Raw genomic sequence first — 20,130 nt, forward strand, 5'->3', positions numbered from 1 at the left:
CAGAAGACACAAATGGAACTTTCGTCACAGAAATTGAGCCTCTCTGTATCTGTTCATTCCGGAATTCCACTCAATCACATTGAATCCTATTGTCTAATTAGTTGCTTTCCTTTTTTTCCCCGCTAAAAGTTATGATCGATTTATCTGGTTGGCCAACAAAAGAAGTCTACTGCACTTTTCAAATTGAACAGAGTTTCAGTACGAATGGTATAAATGTGAGCGTCTTCCCCCACAATTGTATTTCAATATTGACAAACTTTAAACTTGTTCATCTTATAACAATTGGATAACATCATGTCTGAAAAACCAGTTACTTCTATCCTTTACCCAAACGATCTCTCACCTATTCCTAAGCCTCCACCAGCTAGTCTCTCGAAGAGATCCACTTTCGATCTCTTCTCCCTCAAGGGAAAGATTTGTGTCGTGACAGGCGCTGCTAGAGAGAGGGGTATCGGATATGCCGCTGCTGAGGCTTATTGCGAGGCTGGAGCTAAGGGTGTTGCCATTTGGGACTACAATGACCCTAGTGAAGCTGCCAAAAAGTTGTCCGAGAAACATCATACCGATGTTAGGGCCTATAAGGTCGATGTGTCAACTGACAAGAGCGTTAAAGAAGCCATCAACCAAGTTGTCAAGGACTTCGGCACTATCGATGTGTTTGTTGCTAATGCTGGTGTTGTGTGGGAAACTGGTTCTATATTAAACCCCGAGAACGATAATGATAAGGACTGGCATCATCTCATGGACGTTGACTTGAATGGTGTCTACTACTGTGCAAAGAATGTTGGAAAGATCTTCAAGAAGCAAAAAAGTGGTGCAATGGTTATCACTGCCTCCATGTCTGGTTTGATTGTGAACTTCCCTAACCTACAGACTCCATACAACGTTGCCAAGGCTGCTTGTATCCATATGACAAAGTCTTTGGCCGTCGAATTTGCTCAATTCGGTGCCAGAATCAACTGTGTTTGCCCCGGCTACATGGATACTGGATTGTCCGACTTTTTGGACAAGAAGATTCTTGATACTTGGTGCCAAATGATTCCTGCTGGTAGACAAGGTGTCAATAAGGAGTTGGCAGGAGCTTACTTGTACTTAGCTACTGATGCTGCTTCTTACACTAACGGCGCTGCTCTTGTTGTTGATGGCGGCTACTGCTGCCCTTAAGTAAGAAGTATATACATTCGCCCTTGTAGTTCTGCAATAATGTTATGAAAGACCTTTATGAAGAAAAAATCATAATATAATATTTGAATTCTTTTGGAGCTTCTCTTTCCGTTGGTACTCCACAACTATCTTTTTGTGACCCAAGCCCAAACAGTATTTTTTTCTGCTCTATCGCGCATCGCCGCCTGTATTGATAACATCTATCGGTCACTTTTATAACTGTTGTTTAGTTATCTAAAATTAACATCAGTATTTTTTTCTTCCATACTTTAACATGAGTGGAAAATCGTCACATTCAAGTAAATCCCTCAGCTTCAATGGCATGGAAAGCTTCGATGGTACCGACAATTCTGCTCACCCGACCAACGAGATCAAAGAAACACGCTATGATTTCTTCTTCGCAAAAGAGAACCCCTACGCGGACGTTGTAGAACGCCTTCGGAAATACCATGATTTATTCAAATATGGCAAGACACAGAAACCTGTCGCTGAAGGTTCGTTCTTAGAGAAAGCCTACAATATAGCATCTAACATTATAGGAGGAAGTGATACGGGAAGTAATATCAGCGTCGACAAGATCAGGTCATTTAGGAAAAACATACCCAAGGATGAGATGAGGCAGGCGAAGCAGCTCTTGACCCAACAGAAGAATTCGAAAACTTACAAAGAGTGGCTGAACGTCAGTGTAAAGTTGGATGAGCTTTTAGGTAACAACGAGTGGAAAGAAGACCAAGAATCAGATTTGTATGATTATGAAATGGTGCGGAACCAGCTCAACGAGATGCGGAGCGCAAGGGAACAAAAAGATTATAGGAAAATGATATATCTGATTAGAACATCCTGGAGAAGGAATTTTGCCGGCATCGACAATGTCCAACTTTACCAACATTGTTATGTAGGTACGAAAAAACTCATCGAGGACTACCTTGAAGAGTGCGAACATTGCTTAGCAGATTTGGTTTCTTCAGCTTGCTCTCTCGATGACAACTACATCATGGAGATGCTTATACAGACCCGGAAGAACTACGGTCGAATGGCTATAACTATGAGTGGAGGAGGAACTTTTGGCCTTACCGGTATAGGCGTATTCGCTGCATTGTTTGAAAACGACATTTTTCCAAAAATGGTTTCAGGATCTAGCTGCGGTTCGATAATGAGCGCCATTGTATGTTCAAAACACAGCGGAGAAGTGCTGAAGATTTTGCAGCATCTTTTTGAAGTGCAATTTGAAGTTTTTGGCAACGAGGAGAAGCCAGAAACTGGGTTGAGCGTTTTGGGGAGGTTTTTGAAATATGGTGTCTGCTTTGACAACGATAGGCTCAAGGAAACAATCAAAAATTTACTTGGAGATATTACATTCAAGGAAGCATATAACAAGACTGGCCGAATCCTAAATATTACTGTGTCTCCGGCTTCAATTCACGACCAACCCACGCTATTAAACTATTTGACTGCGCCAAATGTGCTGATCTGGTCTGCCATCTGCGCCAGTTGTTCACTTCCATTAATTTTTCAGCCTTCGACTATCTACGAGAAGGATTTCAATACCGGAAAGATACTCGAATGGTCGAATCCAATGGTGAAGTTTGTAGATGGCTCTGTCAATGGGGATTTACCGATAACCAGATTATCAGAAATGTTCAATGTTAACCACGTGATTGCTTGTCAGGCCAATCCTCATATCTTACCTTTAGTGCGATTTTCCATGGAATGCGACGACCACGGAGCTAGGTTAACAACAGGATTGGTTCTTAAAAGGATTTTAAAATGGTCCTTCAAAGCAGCCTCATTTGAAGTGACTCACTATATGGATATCATGAACGAGGTGGGATTTTTCCCCAATGTTTGCACTAAAGTGAAACAGCTATTTCTTCAACCCTACAGCGGAGATATCACCATCTTACCGGATATTAGGTTGAATAACTTATCTGTTCTTTTCGCAAATCCGACTCCCGACTTCATATGGGACTGCATTATTTGGGGAGCTAGGGCTACGTGGCCTCAGTTACGTATGATAAAGGATCATTGCTCAATAGAATTTTCCTTGGACAAGTACATCGCATTTCTGAAATCAAGGATGATTACCAGAGCATCCAGCAAGCAGAAGGCTAAGAGGCCCTGCACTCTACTTAACTGTGATAATCTTCCCTTAGAAGAGCAGGACTTTGATGGTGCAAGAAATAGGAGGGAGCAGAGGTTCCGCAGTCGATCAGAGACAGTTTCATGCTACTATTTTCAAAGTGAACAGAGTACTCCTAAGAGAAAGCTTAGCGGTTCTCGCGGAAGCTTTGAAGGAGACACATCTTTACCCCTATTTGAATCAACTCCAAAACTTGAGAAAAGGGCTACTATGTTGACCTATCAGCAACAATCACAGTCTCGGCCACAGACACAACCACAACCACAAACAACTCCTACGAAAGTAATCAGAAGGATGTACTCCTCATCGGCCATGCCACTACGCCAAGTGAACGCTCAGGCCTACCAACTGCCGGAGCTAGTCGCATCCTCTAGTAATACCTCTGCCAAAGGTAGAAGGCATTCTTCTGAATCGAACCTTCGGATACCCAATCAAAAATATGATGATGTGCTCGACTATTAGTTGTAATCGGGAGGATGGAAGGAGGATAAAAAAGACCGATGAAGAGTTGACCGCGACTCACGGGGCTTTTAATATTTTATTTAGTTCGTTAATATTCAATGCTGTACTATTGTAAGACTTTCTAATTACCATTGATGCTGTGCGATACAAAACAGATAAGGATACTAATACCGGATGAGAGTCTGGTGGAAGAAGAAGGTAAGTCTACATACGAGCAACTTTTACAGAGTAAACCAAAATCGATTGGGTACTTTGATGAAAGGGTTAACGTGTATATCGTAACTTCCTCTACTATGAATTCTAAAATGTGTTTAGAATTGACATACACAAGATCAAGACAGAAAACTTACAGTTTAGAGACACCTTCAATTAAAAGTAAGGATATAAGTATATGGAAATTTGAAGTAGTGATCATTCCTGGAAGGTGCAACAGTGAACTGAAAATAAGGGCATTCTATGACGAGCCCGTGAATAAAATACCCGATGACATTCTTGAAGAATTTGCAAGAAGCGATATAATCAAACTTAATGGAATTGAACTTGTGGGGAAGAAAGCCGTGGCAAAGCAATCATTGGAAAGAAAACTCGTATCAGAAGAGTGCTCTCTCACTATTTCACCTATATTCCAGATGCTGTTTAAGAGTATCCGGGCCGAGAAGATGCTGACATCATTGGAATTGTTTGCATGTAAGAAGTTGAAAGAATTAAAGACAGGAATTGTGATTAACAAGATTAGTGTTGAGATAGCAAACTGTGAAGTGATAGAATATTCCCAGATTGATTATCCGGTGAAGCTGGGCCCGAATACCGTCCTTACACTTGCCTATAGGCTTCTAAGCAACGACAGTAAAAATGTTAAACCAATTGTGGCACTGATAGACTCCACAATTGATGGATTCAAGAAGATAACCACGAAGTGGACTACAAATGTGGACTTCCAGTCTTCTAGCACGTCTCCCTCCGCTGCTGCTTTCAGAATAGCATCCTCACCAACGTTATTATCAAGCCCGAACCTATCGAAATCAAGATCTGCTTCATCTACGCTTTTCTCCCAGTCTAGACGAGCCGCTTTCAAGTTCAAATCTAACTCCTCAGTCAACTTACAAGTTGTTCCGCCAATGCTAAATAAACGTGGACTTCTAGTTTCTGTTTCAGGACAAACCAAAGTTAAGCTAGGCGAAGCGTTCAAATGGAATATTCAGCTTATCAACAGATCTACGGAAAAGATGGATCTAGTACTGTATGTCCAATCCTCAATTAAGAAACAATATGAAAAATCTGTGCCACCAATCCCAATTCAGAATGCACATTCATCTAAACAGGATCCAATACCTTTATTCACAAACAGTCAACTCGTCAAATCGTTTTATTATAAATTCAACAAAGTTGGATTGGTGTCATTGAATAATAACCTCAGGATGAATTTGGAGCCTGGAAATCTGTTTGAAACAGAATTAGAACTTATAGCCATAGAAAAAGGCTTGTTCAACCTACATGATGTAAAGATTCTTGATGCCAATACGGGCGATACATTCGAGTGCCCAAGACTTTTAGACGTTTTAGTTGTATAATAAGTGCATTTGTATCAATGTACAGTCGATTCTAAGTAGTCCAAGATCTCATTCTCGTCGTTAAATAGAAAGCCAAAATATTTGTAAGCCTCCACGTTATCCATTCCAAGGAATTTAATTAGATCAATCAACCTGGTAAACACTGCCTTACCTCTGGCAGTTCCAATGTTGATATCGGGGACGAGTTTCATCCACATATAGAGAACATCTAAAAGCACAAGTGAGCATTGATCTCCTATACTGCTGAAATCAACGGTACGTAATGTGATATCCTTGAGCGCTTGCTGCTCCATGGAAGTCAAAGAGTCTAAACTTTCTATATCCAATAAATGTGAGGTCAGTTTGAAGTTTGGTTTTGCATGGAGAATGAAGCTAAATGATTTCATGATATTGTCAAACTGCTGATTTTTCAATTCATTTACTCCAACACCAATAATAGACTCAACGTTCAGTACAATAGACACAATCTTTGAAAAATCGAATCCCCTGAGCGAGACTTCATAATTGGCAACTATCTTGCATATTTTGTTAGGGGTGGTTTTGAAGAGAAGCCTCTTCTCAGATTTAGGTTCGATACTGCAATCAGTGTCATCAATTTGAAATGCTGATTGTCTGAAAAAACTCTTATCTTGCTCCACAACTTTGTAATTCAAAGTCTCATCGCAAAGATTTCGGAAGGTTATTTCGACAATCTCCTCAAGCCCTGCACAACAATCGTTCAATATCCTTTGAGGTTCAATCTCAAGAAGCTCCATCTTGCTTATCACATCAGTATAGATTTCATCGAATTTATCACGATGCAGTTTCAAGGCAGATGCATGGACAAACAGCGTATCAACCAAAAACTCAGAATAAACAGGCAGATGATCGGAACCACCGATGGAGTAGTTGCCATAAGTTAACTGTTTGATTGTATCCTTCGGACCACAGTAGACAACTCTGTCTGTATAAGCAGGCCTTCGCTTAATATCGTACTCTCCCGAACATTTCACTTTAAATGTAGGTAAAAAATGAATTGGTGCTTCCTTGAAGCCATTTAAAACCAGTTTCTGCTGCATGAGATTACACAGTTCTTCATGATCACATAGTGCTTGATAATCACCTGCTTTAGCGTGCCGAAGAATGGACTCACGATCAAGATCGGAGATTCGAAAGTTCATATCGCCAGAAAGAATAATTATTCCATCGGTGACCAGGGCCTCTGAGAGGTTGCCGAAGGAGACCAATTCATTAACCATTTTCTCGAGTTCGATGTCACTCAAATCTAGAGCTCTCTCGACATTGTCTACATAACTGTGCGCCGAATCGGTTGTTAAGTGTGCAGACGAATTGACGAGACTAAAAGTATTTCCAACCTTTTGAAGGTTCTTCATTCGGTTAGAAACGCTCGATTCATCTTCTCCATGCGATAAATGCATATTCAAAATCTGGATAGGTAATCCAGAAAGTTTGGCATCGCCAATCTTACCAACATTGAAACATACGGATATGCATCCCTTATTGTACCAACTAAGATATCCTAACCCAACATTATCAACATTGACGTCGGTAATTTCATCTGACAGTAAGCCCGATGCGACGATAACTGTTGTTAGTCCTAATAGTCCAGATTTATGAACAATCTTATATCCGCTTGGTAGACTCATCAGCGCTACTTCACACCATTGGTCTATCACCGTACCACTATGACTAAACGATTTCAAAGAGACAGTTTCCTGGAAGGTTAGAACGTACAAATCCGCAAAATTTCCGCCACTCTTCATCATCAACATAGTGCCAAATTCTCTTGGAGGTGAACATTGACACAAGTTCCATGTAATCACCTTTATAGTGAACTTAGCTGCAAACCTATCAGTTTTCTGAAACTCTGAAAGAAAGTCGGTCTCAAGAAGTTCATGATATTTAAGCTTGTTCGAGGGATTGAGTAATTTTAGAAGCTTGATGGCTCGAAACTCGTTGAACGAGTCCTCAAGCATCGTAGACTCAAGATCTTTTGAAAGTGCTTCTTCAGAAGTCACAGATGTGGCTGCTGTTTTCTCAGATATCACAGTACCAGAGGAAATACTCTCATTCATACTTAAAAGGGCCGATTAAAACAAAAACAAACTGAAATTCCAGACTGATAGCTTGCGTCAATATGAGAGCAGACGGCTGAAGCGGGTGCCATGCCAAAAAAAGAAAGAAAAATAAAGCATTTAAAGATTATCGTCATCAGTATTTAGTCTACATGTGTATATAAGGAAAGCTCAATCGACTGCATCTTTGAATTCTATGCCAGATTCTGTGGATGATTTAGGTGAGATTTTAGGAGTACTGGTACTGGAAGCAGAGGAATGAGAAACAGAGTTAGCAGTAGATCCAGACAGTTTCTCAGATATAGGTGAAGGAGCAACTTCAGGGGGTTCTGAAGGGAGCTGCTCTAATGCTTCGGTTGCTGAAGACCCATCAATATCATTCTTCATTATCTGCTCATCAGTTATAGACACCGTAGTAGAGCCAGCGGCCTCGCTCGTGGAGTCTATTATTTGTTCAGCGTTCTCGGCATTAAACTTCCCTTTGGATTCATCAGCGGCCTCTAAATTTATGTCTTTCTTATCAGAGTTTGCAACTGATGCAACACTTGATGTAGGAACGTCTTCCTGAGCATGTAATCCAACTTCCTGACCTAGCCATGTATTCTTCCATCCGTATACAAGCCCATACTCATCAGCCTCACTCCAGACACCCAACTTGGTATAATACAACTTGCCGCGCAGTGAAGCCAGCTTACACCACCGACAGATCACCTCTTCATCCAGATCAGTCTGCTTCAAACTTTTGAGGTATTTGAGAAGCTCCACCACACGTCTGAGCTTGTTAGTGCAAGATATGCAAAGCGTATACTCAAAATCCTTAACTTTTAGCTTGTAAAGTCTTGCAAAATTCATCTGCTTTCGAGCCTCTCCACAAATGGAACATTTGGATAGGTTTGCGACGGGCCTGCTGGCATCATATTTGAACATTTTAAGACCAGACGAAGAGTCGTCCTCTAACTCAGGAGTTGCATGTCCATCGGCAAATGAACCTGGCATTACGTGCTTCTGCTGAGCAGCATTACTCGACTTCCAAACTTCAGTAGACGCACTCAAGGGTTCAATGGAAACTTTATAATCCATCAAATTGGTTATAAATGATCTTCTCTGATAGAATTTCACACCGGGAGAAAGGTCTAGCCTTAGCACTGGCTCGATCTCTTCAGTTAGCAATGATCTAAAAAAACTCGAGTCACGAATACTGAATGGAACATTTGTTGCTTCTAAAGCTCGATGAAACTGCTCGAATGCGTGTAGATCGAATCGAAGTTGGTTATACACAGGAGTGTATATCTGCTTGCTATTGAACTTCTGTAATCCCTTCAAGCTGAATGAGGCATCTGCAAGGAATTTTGACGCGCTAGGCAAATTTTCAATCGAGTTTCCACCGATACCATTGCTTTCTTCACTGGCTGTTCGTTCCTCGGCTAATTGACTTACCATATCCTTCAACTGAATTAGCTCGTTGTTTAGAAGCTCGACAGTTTCATCCTTTTCTCTCAAACTTTCCAATAGCTTCTCGTTTCTGACCTTAAAATCATTAGCTAGTACATTGGCCTCTTTCACCTTGTTATTTGCTTGATCAAACAAAGTGGCACTCAATTCTTCTACTTCTGTGCTCAATTTTTCCACCTCCCTATCACTTTCCTCTTTCATCTTTCTACTCTCATATATCTGCTTCAACAGAGAGGCATTTTTGCGGCTCAATCCAAGAATACTATTCTCCAAAACGGAATTTTTCTCGCTCTGTTCGAGTAGCTGTAGAGACAATTGATCAATTGTGCTTCTTTCAGAGGGCACAGATTCAATTGGCGTAGTGACTGACCCAACAATGGGGGATACCACAGCTTCTTGTGCAGCCAAGTCCTGATTATCAGTCATGATCAGCAGAAAAATCACCCGAAGAACAAGAAAATAAATCGAAAGGTCACTCAAACGAACAAACAAAGAAAAACGAAACAAAACATCATTTCAACTGGAACACTGAGACTTTTCCTACACGAGTACGTTATCACGAATCACGTGATAATCTCGATTCTTAAGAAGTGAAAATTTTCCGTTTGAGAAAAAAAAATTGATAAATAAAAATTCATCTGAAAAATCTTATCATGTGAATCTGTAGAACTTTATTAACAATATCCAGGTCTTTCATTCAATAAATCATGAGAATTCATACGTGCCACTTCTGCTCGTCGCCTATATATCCAGGACACGGTATAGCATTTGTTAGAAACGATTCTAAAGTGTTTAGATTCTGTAGATCTAAATGCCATAAAGCATTCAAACAAAGAAGAAATCCTAGAAAGTTGAAATGGACTAAGGCATTTAGAAAAGCTGCCGGAAAGGAGTTGGCTGTTGATAGTACACTCACATTTGCTAAGAGAAGAAATGTTCCTGTTAGATACAACAGACACCTTGTGAATACAACTCTGAAGGCAATGCATAGAATAGAGCAAATCAGGGAAAGAAGAGAGAGAGCATTCTACAAAAATAGAATGAAGGGAAACAAGGAGAGACAACTTGCTTTGGACAAAAAGTTGGTGGAAGAGAACCCAGAATTGTTGAGGATGAGAGAGGTGGAGCTAAAACAAAAGGCTCTCAGAGAGGCATCCAAGGAAGATGCCGAAATGGAATCCGAAGAAGAAGGAGAAATGGCAGAGGAGGAAATGAATTCAGAAGAAGAAGAGGAGGAAAAGATTGCCAAGAAGATCATGTTAAAGAACAAAAGAAAGTCAAGAGTCAAGTTTTGAGTGCACTTGAGTACTGTTGCACCAGTATTTTAGGTTCAAAGATTGCACTTTACTATGTATCTATTTAATAGAAGAATCATTTCATCATTCGGCTGAAATATGTACCAGTGTTCAAGACAAGAGGTCTCTTTAGGCTCCTCCGTAGGCTCCCCCTTGGGCTCCTCCGTATAGTAAGAAATCCAGTATCTCTATTGAGTTTTCTCCCGGATTAAGCGGTCTAGATAGCCATTTCTTATTAGACATATTTTTGCGAAGCGGCCTTTCTATTGCTAAATCATTTGGTCAGATCTTTGTAGCAGATCCTCTCACAATCTACAACATCCAGAAACCCCCAAAGTGCAAAGAAGATCGCTCAATCCTTTAAAACAAAATGTAATGATTCCGGAGGAAATGTTTTTCATTTAATTTCTTTCCATTTCTCATCTTCCAACAAGACAAACACAAATGAAGCTATGGGTAAACTAGTGGTGAATCTATCAAAACTTGCTACAATTCTTCAACAGGAGAACGCCCCAAAATCATTGAGGGTAATTGCCCAAGTGTATAAATATGATGTCTCGAGTGGAATTCTCACCATCGTTGATATACCGACTAGCCATCTTGCTAATAATCGTGAATCCAAGCTACCCGAGTGTCTGTGGAAGGTCGATCTTCAGTATGTTCTACCAACTATCAAGTTGAATCAATCTGCCCTGTTCCATTCTGGAGTGATAGTCAACATTGATGCAATTTACAAGGCAGGCTTTAAAGATACGCTTATTGCTTTCAACCTCTATGAGCTGAAAGAACCCGAACTAGTTCTCAGTAATTTACAGCAGCTACAACAATTCGAAAGCATTTAGTACTTTCATGTAACTATTTCCCCGGATTTACAAAAGTTAATTATGGATTGTACGCCCTTTCGTCACTCTTACTGCTTCTGTCCATACCAGCATAAGGTGTCGTGAAAAACTGGTCCCATATGCTCTCTGTGGGAACTTGATAGATCATATTGAATACTCTTTGACCTTCCTTCGATCGCTGAGACATTTGTCTGCCTGGAACCCCATTTATTCCCAGCCCATGTGCAGATGAACCGAAGTTCTGCAGTTCGTTTATCTCAGGGGATTTACTATGCAACTGTAGACCTGGAAGTGTATAAGTCGTCGTGTTTACATCTATGGAAGATTGACGAAATTGCTGTGATGCACACTCATCGATGTATGGACCCTGCCCTTCCATATACTGATTTGAGTGACTTTCCAAAGGAACATAATTAGCATGTCCATAGTTCGAGGATAGCGCTTGAAGCTCTGCACTTTGAAGTGCAGAAATGGATTGCTGAGCAGCGATATCATTGTTCCCGGAAGATCTATTTGAGGATTCTGGCGACTGAATCTTTTGCAGCTCATCGAAAAACCTATTCAAATCTGCCTCATTAATAATATTGGAACGTTCAGCTGACGTATCGGAAATTCCAGTCGAAGGTATTGATGTAATCGGTTGAGAAGCTGCTCGCACAAGGGTCTGACCTTGCAGAGAAATATTTGGTATATTGATCTGACTCAGAGATGAGATGGCTTGATTGTCTAGAGCTGGGTACTCACCTTCCCTCTTGATCTTTGATGCGTCGTGTATTGTACCATCATTGAGTGACTGCTGCCACCGATGGCGTGTTGCCATCAAATCAAGCTCATGGCTCCTGATAGACTCAGGTAAACTTGAAACTAAGTTTCGAACATTCTCTGGTAGATGCCTGCCAGGCTGCATTTGTGCAATTTGCTCATTGGAAGGAATGCTTGACATATCCACAGATTGAATATTGTTATCAGTGTACTTAAGTTTGATGACTGCAGCTGCTAAAATTTCAAACACATCTTTGCAATGCGAGGCAGCGTTACACTTATCCTTTATTCCATTCAATATCAGATTGCAACAAAGGACGACCCTTTGCACTTGAGAAAGCGGCGCACTGTTGCGGGCATCTTCACAGTTGAAAATCGAATAGAGGAAAGATGTTCCTGCCATAAATAAATTATGGGTAGCCGCCCAAGTATAGTTCAAAAGTTTGCAGGTGTACAATTGATAATAAGATAAAATCATATCCATTGAAGCCTCCACCAACGTCATATAATTTTTTTGAGAAAGATTGAAGTGTGCAGGTGAAAGGCCATTCAACATGATTCTAGTATGATCGTAATTCAAATTGAAGAATTCAGAATTGAAGTTGCAGTTCATCATGCGCAGGGTCTTAGGTATACTGGCAAGCCAAAGCTGCAATCTTTCTGAAATATCCCTATACCATTCGTTTAAATCTCTGAATTTTCTGGGTAGTTCTTTTCCATCATAAAGCACAGACCGAACCTCAGCTTGCAATTTTCTAATGCGGAACATAGTCAATGAAACAGACTTATAGGACGGCATAGAACTGGTCTTCGTAGAGTAATCCTCAACGGAATTACTATCCTCTCTGGTTATCAGCGCATCATCCAAATTGCTGGGAAATGGAACGTGACAACACTCCTCGGGAATCCCAAAAGGACGTCCAAGGTAGACACAGATCTGCCTATCAAGAGAATAACAACTCCAGAACAATCTTCTTTTTATATCTAGCTTGAAGGCATCATCATTGTCTGCGGCAGTTTCCCAATGTAGACCCAAGTCTACTGTCAATCGCAATGCCGAACCGAGAAGATACCAACATCCAGGAACACAGGGCCTCATTAGCGAATATAACGTGAGACACAAAATACCTTGTAAAGATTCCAACCTATCCTTTGAACAAAAAACCTCGTCGATGTATTTCAGTGCAGAGCTCTTAAACTCACTCGATATCTGCTCTGGATACTGTAGATGAATTACAGACGAAGCTATTGCAAACACAATATTGATGAAGTAAAGCGGTTTGTGAAACTTCTTTGGAACTTCCACGGTAGCAGAAAACTCGAACGGATCGAAGGTTTCTTTGCTTTTGCTGATCTCCTGGTCCAATTTCCGCGTGTATTGGTAGTACCAAGTATCTTGTTCATCAACGTGAGATATATGACTTCTATTTAGAGATGTATAGATGGATGCGAATGAGCAGTTTTCAGGTATATCGCCATAAAGAGGCTGAAAGTACATCCTAAGAAACATCTCCCTATGGAATAGTGGTAGTTGAGAATTTGACTGAGCAAAATAAAGAGAGAGAAGACTGATTGCCTGCTGTTTTGGAGGTAGCAGCGCCATATTACAGTTCTGAGCAGTTTCTTTTAGAGTAGATGGATCAACAAATGAATGACGACGTTCATTATTTATGTCAAACTCCGACTTCTTTGATAAATCCGACCCTTTGAAATTGAGAGCGGTGAACATCAACCTGGCAAAGGATATACCGGAAGAGGCACCAAAGAAGGACGCAGGAGCAGTACAGCCAGAGTCGACTGTACACATTTCCACTGTTTCTATCATACTCGGAGTCCCACTCATACTGTGGGATTTGATTTCAGCAGCAGCAGGATGTGTAGTAGTCTCACCATCATCTGACAGTTTGTGAAGACTGGCAGAAAGAGCATCACTGGAACGGTCTTCAAATAATTTCAACTGCTTCTCCAGCCGTTGTACTTCACTCTCCAAATGAACAACATAAGATCTGGGAATCTCTCGACCTGTTGCAGGATCAATAGATACACATTCCACATTGGCCTTCATGCATCCTTTACACCTAGGAAATTCATGGGAACACTTGATTCGTTTTTTTCTGCACCGCTTACAAGCAGAAATGGATCTCGATATACCTATGATAGATGAGGATATACGCTTATTATTAGCAGATGCCAGTTTGCCCATATCCTGAAAGTTTGCAGAGATGGCACTTCTTTTCCCCCCCATTGCAAATCTTTCGAACGTTCAGCCAAGAAAAGTTAAAGGAATAAATAAAAAAGCTTATAGCCAAACCTGCGATAAGATATAAGCGAATAATAGAAAAAAGAAAAGGTGCAGGGAATCAAGCAAGGGATACCTTACAGGGACGTCAATTAAAATTGTGAAAGCCAAAATGAAATAATAAATAATCAAACTAGACGATGAATCCTTATTAATATATCAGAATGTGGTGTGTGCGTTAATGGTGAAAATGATAATGCACCCTATAGACAGGAAAAGAAAGAATAAACTAAAAATCTACTAATCATACTTGAAGATCCTACTTGGATCATAGTCAGAATGGAGAGGAATCAACCGGTAGAGAAGCGATTTATGGTCAACATAACGATGCAAGTTGTCATCGAAAAAGCCTTTGTTCTTCAAAGTTAAGAAATGACGAGAAAACTTGAGTGCCTGCTGGGTAGGAATTGGATTGATTCCTTCATCAATTAGTTGTCTTCTAAGTAGGCCGATATGAACAGCCATGACAGTTTGCGACATATCCTTCTCTTCTAGAGAAGTGTCTTTCTGACGCTTAGTTAAAACAAGATCATTCTCCGATTGATATAACTGAAAGAGAAAAGTACAATAGGCCAGCAAAAAACCGATCAAAAGAGCAAGTGAGGCATATCTAGTTTGCTTGTTTCTGAAAAGGTCGATAATACTGAAATGAGAGGCAACTGAAATCACAGACGGCGATCCTATTTGCTTCATCTTGTGCTGATCAAATGTTTGAGGCGGATTTTTGGAATCCTGGAAATTGCATGGTGGAAATTCGGCCCGGTTAAAATTATGTGGGGTATGCCCGAGGACAATAGCAGATTCGGTGAACAACCTGGTCTTAGACCCAAACTTTTTAAGGATTCTATGCGACGTAGGAAACATAGAGAGGACAGAGGGAAAAAGAGATTTGTGCAGTCTCTTATGCCCGAAACCTACTCAAGAGGTTCTTATACATATATAAAGATATTTGATCGATGGACTAATTGGTAAGGGAGAACGAAAAAAGAAAGAAGATACGCAACCGGTGTCATGGCCACTAAAAACGCCTGGACGAATGTGGATCCGCTAGTGCGTCTATTCCGAAGCATTTTTAGAGTTTGAGTTTTTGATTAACTGTATCTTATTGATGAAATAACTTCGCTTGGAAGGTGGTTCTATGAGCAGTTAAGCTGTATTACCTATCGTTACATTAAACAAAAAGTTTGATGATATCAAGTAGCGTGCAAGACATTATGATTTAAAATTAACTTCTTACATGGCTGATTTGAATAGTCATATTGGTGATATGTTACGATTAAATAACCTTATTATCAAAAACGACGAAGATAGAGTGGCAAAAGCATTATTGTTGATTTATCTTTGGCATAGAGAAAATAAACAACAATTTATATCGTGAAATTATATTCCCAAAAGATCTTCGTTTTTAATTGCGGAGAAATTCCTGATAATCAAGTGGAAACTAATAAATTTTGACAATTAAAAAATAGAAGAACGTTTAATGTTGTTACTGCCATAAACCAGGACACAATAAAATATAAATAGAAACACTAGTTGGTCATCCGGGGTCTGAATTATGCCTGTCGATCAATTTGTTTCGGTACCACTTGAACCCCTTTTCTTTTTATCGATTAACATCCGAAGTGTTCCTAAGAATTAAGACAATCCTGTCACCAGGCATTGACAATATTTTTTTTTTGTTTCGTCTGAACCTTCAAATTTAGTTCCGAATAATCTTTGCTATTTTTTATTTCCCGAGTTTCTATTCTAGCCATTACATCCATCTTCTTTCAGAACACAAATGTCCACCATGGCCAAATTCAATATGTCCAGATACCATGTTGACATTAAAACCGAAGATCTTACCAACTGCTGTCGGATTGCCATCAGCGGGGTTCAGCGCGCTGTGCAGTATTACGTCAACACTCGGTCCATCAAGGATCAAATAGAAGATCTCATCTGTTTGCTTATTGTGTACCGGTTCTTACACAATACTGTTGTGGTTCTTTACGGATATGGACCTTTTAGAACTGTCGCTGGTTTATACAGGCAGTTTGCTGGTAATATTACACGCCGGATGTTGAAGCTGCCTATATTGAAGGAAAAAGTTGGACAGCAAGTGGCAGGTACCAGGGCTATGATCGAGAATGAGTTCATAAACAAACCAAAAGGCGTCTCATACAGCCAGATTCCTAATAAGGGTCTTAGCGATACTGTATTGAACCATAAGCTAGACATTCTCGTCGATGAGAAGTCTGCCAATTGGAAAGGAGGTCAAGTTTCTGGCGCCGTTTACTTTGGTGACGACAAGGTGGCAAAGTTACAAGCTGATACTTACTACAAGTTTTGTTTTGCAAACCAATTACATCCTGATGCCTTTCCTGGTGTTAGACAGATGGAAGCTGAGGTCGTTTCCATGGTCTTGAACCTATTTAATGCCCCAGAGTCTGGTTGTGGTACTACAACATCTGGAGGTACAGAATCTTTACTTTTAGCCTGCCTAGGTGCAAGAGAGAAAGCCTATGCGGAGAAGGGTATTACAGAACCCGAGATCATTGCTCCTGTTAGTATCCACGCTGCCGTCTTTAAAGCCTCCCAGTATTTCAAGATTAAGTTGAGACTTGTTGATCTTACCGATGACTTTACCGTTAACATTGCCCAGGTTAAACGTTTGATTAATCGGAATACCTGCCTTATTATGGGTTCCGCTCCAAACTTTCCTTACGGTACCATTGATAACATTCAGGCCCTTTCTGACTTGGCTGTAAGCCATAACATTCCGTTGCACGTTGATTGCTGCTTAGGATCGTTTGTTGTGGCCTACTACTCTCGGGCTTTTGGTGAAGAGCTTCCATGCTTTGATTTCAGGTGTCTTGGTGTGACATCTATCAGCTGTGATACTCACAAGTATGGTTTTACTCCTAAGGGCTCTTCTGTGATTCTTTATCGCAACAATGATTACAGACGATACCAATATTTCATCTCAACTGAGTGGACAGGCGGACTCTATGGTTCTCCTACTTTGGCTGGATCTCGTCCGGGTGCTCTCACTGCTGGTACATGGGCCACAATGTTATCTATCGGTAATGATGGCTACACCAAGAGTTGTAGGGCCATGGTGATGGCTGCTCGTGAACTTAAGCGTGCTGTTGCAGAAGAGATTCCCGCTTTGGATGTTATTGGAGACCCTCTTGTTACTGTTGTGGCGTTCAAATCAGAGAAACTTAATGTCCATTCGTTGAACGACAGGATGACGAGGCGTGGCTGGCATCTCTGTGCCTTACAGAAACCTGCTGCTATTCATCTTTGTGTTACACGTCTCTCAGTTACTGTTATCAAAGAGCTTATCGAGGACCTTAAGGAGTGCGTCAATGAGCTACTTGAAGCGGATGAGGAACTCGACTCTAGTACTGCCCAAATTTACGGTGTTGCCAACAGTCTCACCGTGGGTTCTATTGCTGATGATCTCATTTCTGCGTTCTTGGATATTTTGTATCAAGACAAGAAAACCGCACAATAAAATTGGTTATGCTAGGTCATATTGTATTATGTACAAGACTAAAAATATACAATTACGAATGTCTCTCTTGGCGCCGTAGAAACTTGTTACTTTTGGATATCACTTTCATCAACTCTGTCTTGAAAGTGACGTATCCCATCTTTTCACATAAAATTAGAACACTTTTGAGATGATAATATGTCCACACAAAACGGCTCTGCGAACTCAAAATTAACTGATAAGCATCAACCACATTTCCAGTCTCCACGAAGCAGCTAAGCATGGCTCTAGCAAACTTGAAATCTTGCTGATCCTGAACATATGGTTTTAAACTCTGAAAGCTTTGAGTCTTACGAAACCTTCCTCTTTCAATCCAAATCTTTTGAGCAAAAATAACATCTTTGAAGTGCCTTGCTGCATGCATACAAGCATTGTAGAGTCTATCATCACGGGGCAAAGTGACCGGAGAAGTTTCTAATAAGTCTTCCACAGGAGTGGTCGATCCAATTTCGTTGGGCTGATTTTTGACAACTGGCTCTGGACCTTCAACAGTCACATTCGAGTCAGTGTCCTCCTCATTCTTGAAATAGGTGTACTTATTCCATGCTTTTTCGAATTCTCTTATACTACCCCCTCTCACTGCGAGGACAAACAAATATGCCTCAAGGACTTGTTCTGAGATCATCTCGGGAAACTTCAATACGTGATATTCAAATATAGCTTTGCTTTCTTTCATCATTAATGTGTTATCATCAACCGGGAGATGAATCAAAGGAAGCATGGGTGGTGCCTCATCATGAAAAGTAAAATTCATAAGTTCCAAAGATCTGAGCCTGATAGCCATGACCCTTTCGTCAACCACACTGACTGGACGAGAATCCTTGTCAAAACTGAAATATGCATTGAACAAGTACTTCAATGCCGTTGCGTTTGTCGGTGTAATTTTCCCACCATTAGTTTTCGTATTATTCTCGAAAATACTGAGATAAAGCGCCCTAACAAGACTTAAGTCAGAGTCTTTGGCAGCTAAATTCATCATCACTTCTATAAGCTTGTAAGAGATTGGATAATCATTTGCGTAATACTCCAAGATGTACGCCCAACCTTGAGGGGTCAGACCTTTCCTTGTAGTGCAACCTTTAGACAAAGATAATAAAGCCTGGGGTTCCACTTTGATGTTTCTATCAATCATTTCTTTATAAAGCGCCATACCATGTTCAATCTCGTTGTTTAGGGTATCCAATAAAATCATCGAAGAATATGTCCTGGAGGTAGGAAATGTTTCCAAAGACAAGAACTTCATTGTGTCAAAAACATCAACGGCATTTCGATACTCTCCCATTCGCACATACATCTGAAGCACAGATGTATATATGGCAAATGTTGGATGATCGCCCATGTCAGTTATTTTTCCGAGAAATTCTTTGGTCTTGTCCACATTGCACCTTCGACTATAAAGGTTAATCATGATACCCATGGTGTAAGCATCGGGCTTGATGGCTTTCTCATCAGTCATTTCTTTGTATAATCTCTCTATTATTGGCAAGCTTTCTTTAACATTTACCAGATTGTAACTTGCCATGAGATCGTTATAAATATATCTATTGTCGAGTAGTCCTGCTTCAGCGACCATCTTATGAAATTGAGCTATAATTAAAGGCCTTTGTTCTTTAGGAATACTCTTCAATAATATGTGCGCATCATATGAGGTAGCATTACTTAAACTATTGGAATTACTAGCCAACCTAGATATAACGGGTATCCAATTGGCCGTCTCTTCAGAAGCAATGTACTGCAATGTATCACCATCTAGCTGCTCAGTGATTGAAACAGGTAATTGTGTGTATGAATGAACACTGGGAAAAAGCGATAACAAATCAAGATCCGACTCTTCCTCAAGCTCAGCATTTTCTTCTTCTTCAGCTTTCGTATATGAAAGTTTGGAAGAATCCTTAGTACAAACCTTTTCCTCGCTAAGGGCATTGAAAATACTCTCAGCATCATCCTGAACATTCTTGTCATAATCAATGTCGTTGTCTACTTTCAGATCCTTGATAATTTCTTTGGCTTTTTCCTCATCCCTTTTCTTTTCTACGGCCTGCTTGACCTGCCTGGTGAATTCTTGTAGACTTCTAAGTTGTGAAGTGATGTCACTTTCCACACGCTGAGTATGTGCCCGTACTCGTGACCATTCCTGATTTCTAGAACGTGTCTTAGCTGAATTCCTATTTGTGTGTTTGATCTTATTTTTAGTAGTGAAAACAACTGATCGTCTTTGGCTCAAGACTAAGAGTGATTTTTCACTTGATGTATGCAAATAAGGAAAGACTCCCCGAATATCTATAAACCAATGAGAAGACCCCACTGTATTTCTAAATATTCGTTCAAGCATCACCGTGATTGGAATATGATCGTGATAAGGAAAGAAGTTGATCAATAGAAGATTTAGTGAAATCCAAAAGGATCTGTAAAATCTTGAGAAAAGAATGAGAAAAGAGAGAAAAAAAACGCACCTATAGTTGAACCCTAAGTACTTGTAAATGTCACTACCGCACGCGTATATATATATATGCTATTACATGCCATTAAA

At 40.3% G+C, this 20,130-nt stretch overlaps 11 protein-coding genes across 11 annotated transcripts; 6 read left to right on the forward strand and 5 right to left on the reverse strand.

Annotated features, from left to right (window-relative positions):
• Positions 1 to 294: 294 nt before the first annotated feature.
• On the forward strand, positions 295 to 1,164 carry FOA43_003778 (uncharacterized protein; the record flags this gene model as incomplete). The annotated part of the gene is made up of 1 exon (XM_038924026.1): positions 295 to 1,164. One exon carries the CDS (start codon positions 295 to 297, stop codon positions 1,162 to 1,164), a length of 870 nt encoding a protein of 289 aa, XP_038779954.1.
• Positions 1,165 to 1,438: 274 nt separating this feature from the next.
• FOA43_003779 (uncharacterized protein) lies at positions 1,439 to 3,766 on the forward strand (the record flags this gene model as incomplete). Its single annotated transcript, XM_038924027.1, has 1 exon — positions 1,439 to 3,766. The coding sequence occupies one exon, from the start codon at positions 1,439 to 1,441 to the stop codon at positions 3,764 to 3,766; it is 2,328 nt and encodes a 775-aa protein (XP_038779955.1).
• A 98-nt stretch (positions 3,767 to 3,864) lies between these two features.
• On the forward strand, positions 3,865 to 5,337 carry FOA43_003780 (uncharacterized protein; the record flags this gene model as incomplete). Its single annotated transcript, XM_038924028.1, has 2 exons — positions 3,865 to 3,869; positions 3,948 to 5,337. 2 exons carry the CDS (start codon positions 3,865 to 3,867, stop codon positions 5,335 to 5,337), a joined length of 1,395 nt encoding a protein of 464 aa, XP_038779956.1.
• Positions 5,338 to 5,351: 14 nt separating this feature from the next.
• FOA43_003781 (uncharacterized protein) lies at positions 5,352 to 7,412 on the reverse strand (the record flags this gene model as incomplete). Its single annotated transcript, XM_038924029.1, has 1 exon — positions 5,352 to 7,412. One exon carries the CDS (start codon positions 7,410 to 7,412, stop codon positions 5,352 to 5,354), a length of 2,061 nt encoding a protein of 686 aa, XP_038779957.1.
• A 171-nt stretch (positions 7,413 to 7,583) lies between these two features.
• FOA43_003782 (uncharacterized protein) lies at positions 7,584 to 9,290 on the reverse strand (the record flags this gene model as incomplete). Its single annotated transcript, XM_038924030.1, has 1 exon — positions 7,584 to 9,290. The coding sequence occupies one exon, from the start codon at positions 9,288 to 9,290 to the stop codon at positions 7,584 to 7,586; it is 1,707 nt and encodes a 568-aa protein (XP_038779958.1).
• Positions 9,291 to 9,571: 281 nt separating this feature from the next.
• Positions 9,572 to 10,159, forward strand: RLP24 (ATPase-activating ribosome biosynthesis protein; the record flags this gene model as incomplete). Its single annotated transcript, XM_038924031.1, has 1 exon — positions 9,572 to 10,159. One exon carries the CDS (start codon positions 9,572 to 9,574, stop codon positions 10,157 to 10,159), a length of 588 nt encoding a protein of 195 aa, XP_038779959.1.
• A 452-nt stretch (positions 10,160 to 10,611) lies between these two features.
• FOA43_003784 (uncharacterized protein) lies at positions 10,612 to 11,001 on the forward strand (the record flags this gene model as incomplete). The annotated part of the gene is made up of 1 exon (XM_038924032.1): positions 10,612 to 11,001. One exon carries the CDS (start codon positions 10,612 to 10,614, stop codon positions 10,999 to 11,001), a length of 390 nt encoding a protein of 129 aa, XP_038779960.1.
• Positions 11,002 to 11,041: 40 nt separating this feature from the next.
• FOA43_003785 (uncharacterized protein) lies at positions 11,042 to 13,966 on the reverse strand (the record flags this gene model as incomplete). The annotated part of the gene is made up of 1 exon (XM_038924033.1): positions 11,042 to 13,966. One exon carries the CDS (start codon positions 13,964 to 13,966, stop codon positions 11,042 to 11,044), a length of 2,925 nt encoding a protein of 974 aa, XP_038779961.1.
• Positions 13,967 to 14,302: 336 nt separating this feature from the next.
• On the reverse strand, positions 14,303 to 14,755 carry FOA43_003786 (uncharacterized protein; the record flags this gene model as incomplete). The annotated part of the gene is made up of 1 exon (XM_038924034.1): positions 14,303 to 14,755. One exon carries the CDS (start codon positions 14,753 to 14,755, stop codon positions 14,303 to 14,305), a length of 453 nt encoding a protein of 150 aa, XP_038779962.1.
• Positions 14,756 to 15,842: 1,087 nt separating this feature from the next.
• FOA43_003787 (uncharacterized protein) lies at positions 15,843 to 17,561 on the forward strand (the record flags this gene model as incomplete). Its single annotated transcript, XM_038924035.1, has 1 exon — positions 15,843 to 17,561. The coding sequence occupies one exon, from the start codon at positions 15,843 to 15,845 to the stop codon at positions 17,559 to 17,561; it is 1,719 nt and encodes a 572-aa protein (XP_038779963.1).
• A 52-nt stretch (positions 17,562 to 17,613) lies between these two features.
• FOA43_003788 (uncharacterized protein) lies at positions 17,614 to 20,126 on the reverse strand (the record flags this gene model as incomplete). Its single annotated transcript, XM_038924036.1, has 3 exons — positions 17,614 to 19,757; positions 20,075 to 20,086; positions 20,120 to 20,126. The coding sequence occupies 3 exons, from the start codon at positions 20,124 to 20,126 to the stop codon at positions 17,614 to 17,616; spliced, it is 2,163 nt and encodes a 720-aa protein (XP_038779964.1).
• Positions 20,127 to 20,130: the final 4 nt, after the last annotated feature.

This window comes from Brettanomyces nanus, chromosome 4 (assembly GCF_011074865.1).
Source record: "Brettanomyces nanus chromosome 4, complete sequence".
NCBI lineage: Eukaryota > Fungi > Ascomycota > Pichiomycetes > Pichiales > Pichiaceae > Brettanomyces > Brettanomyces nanus.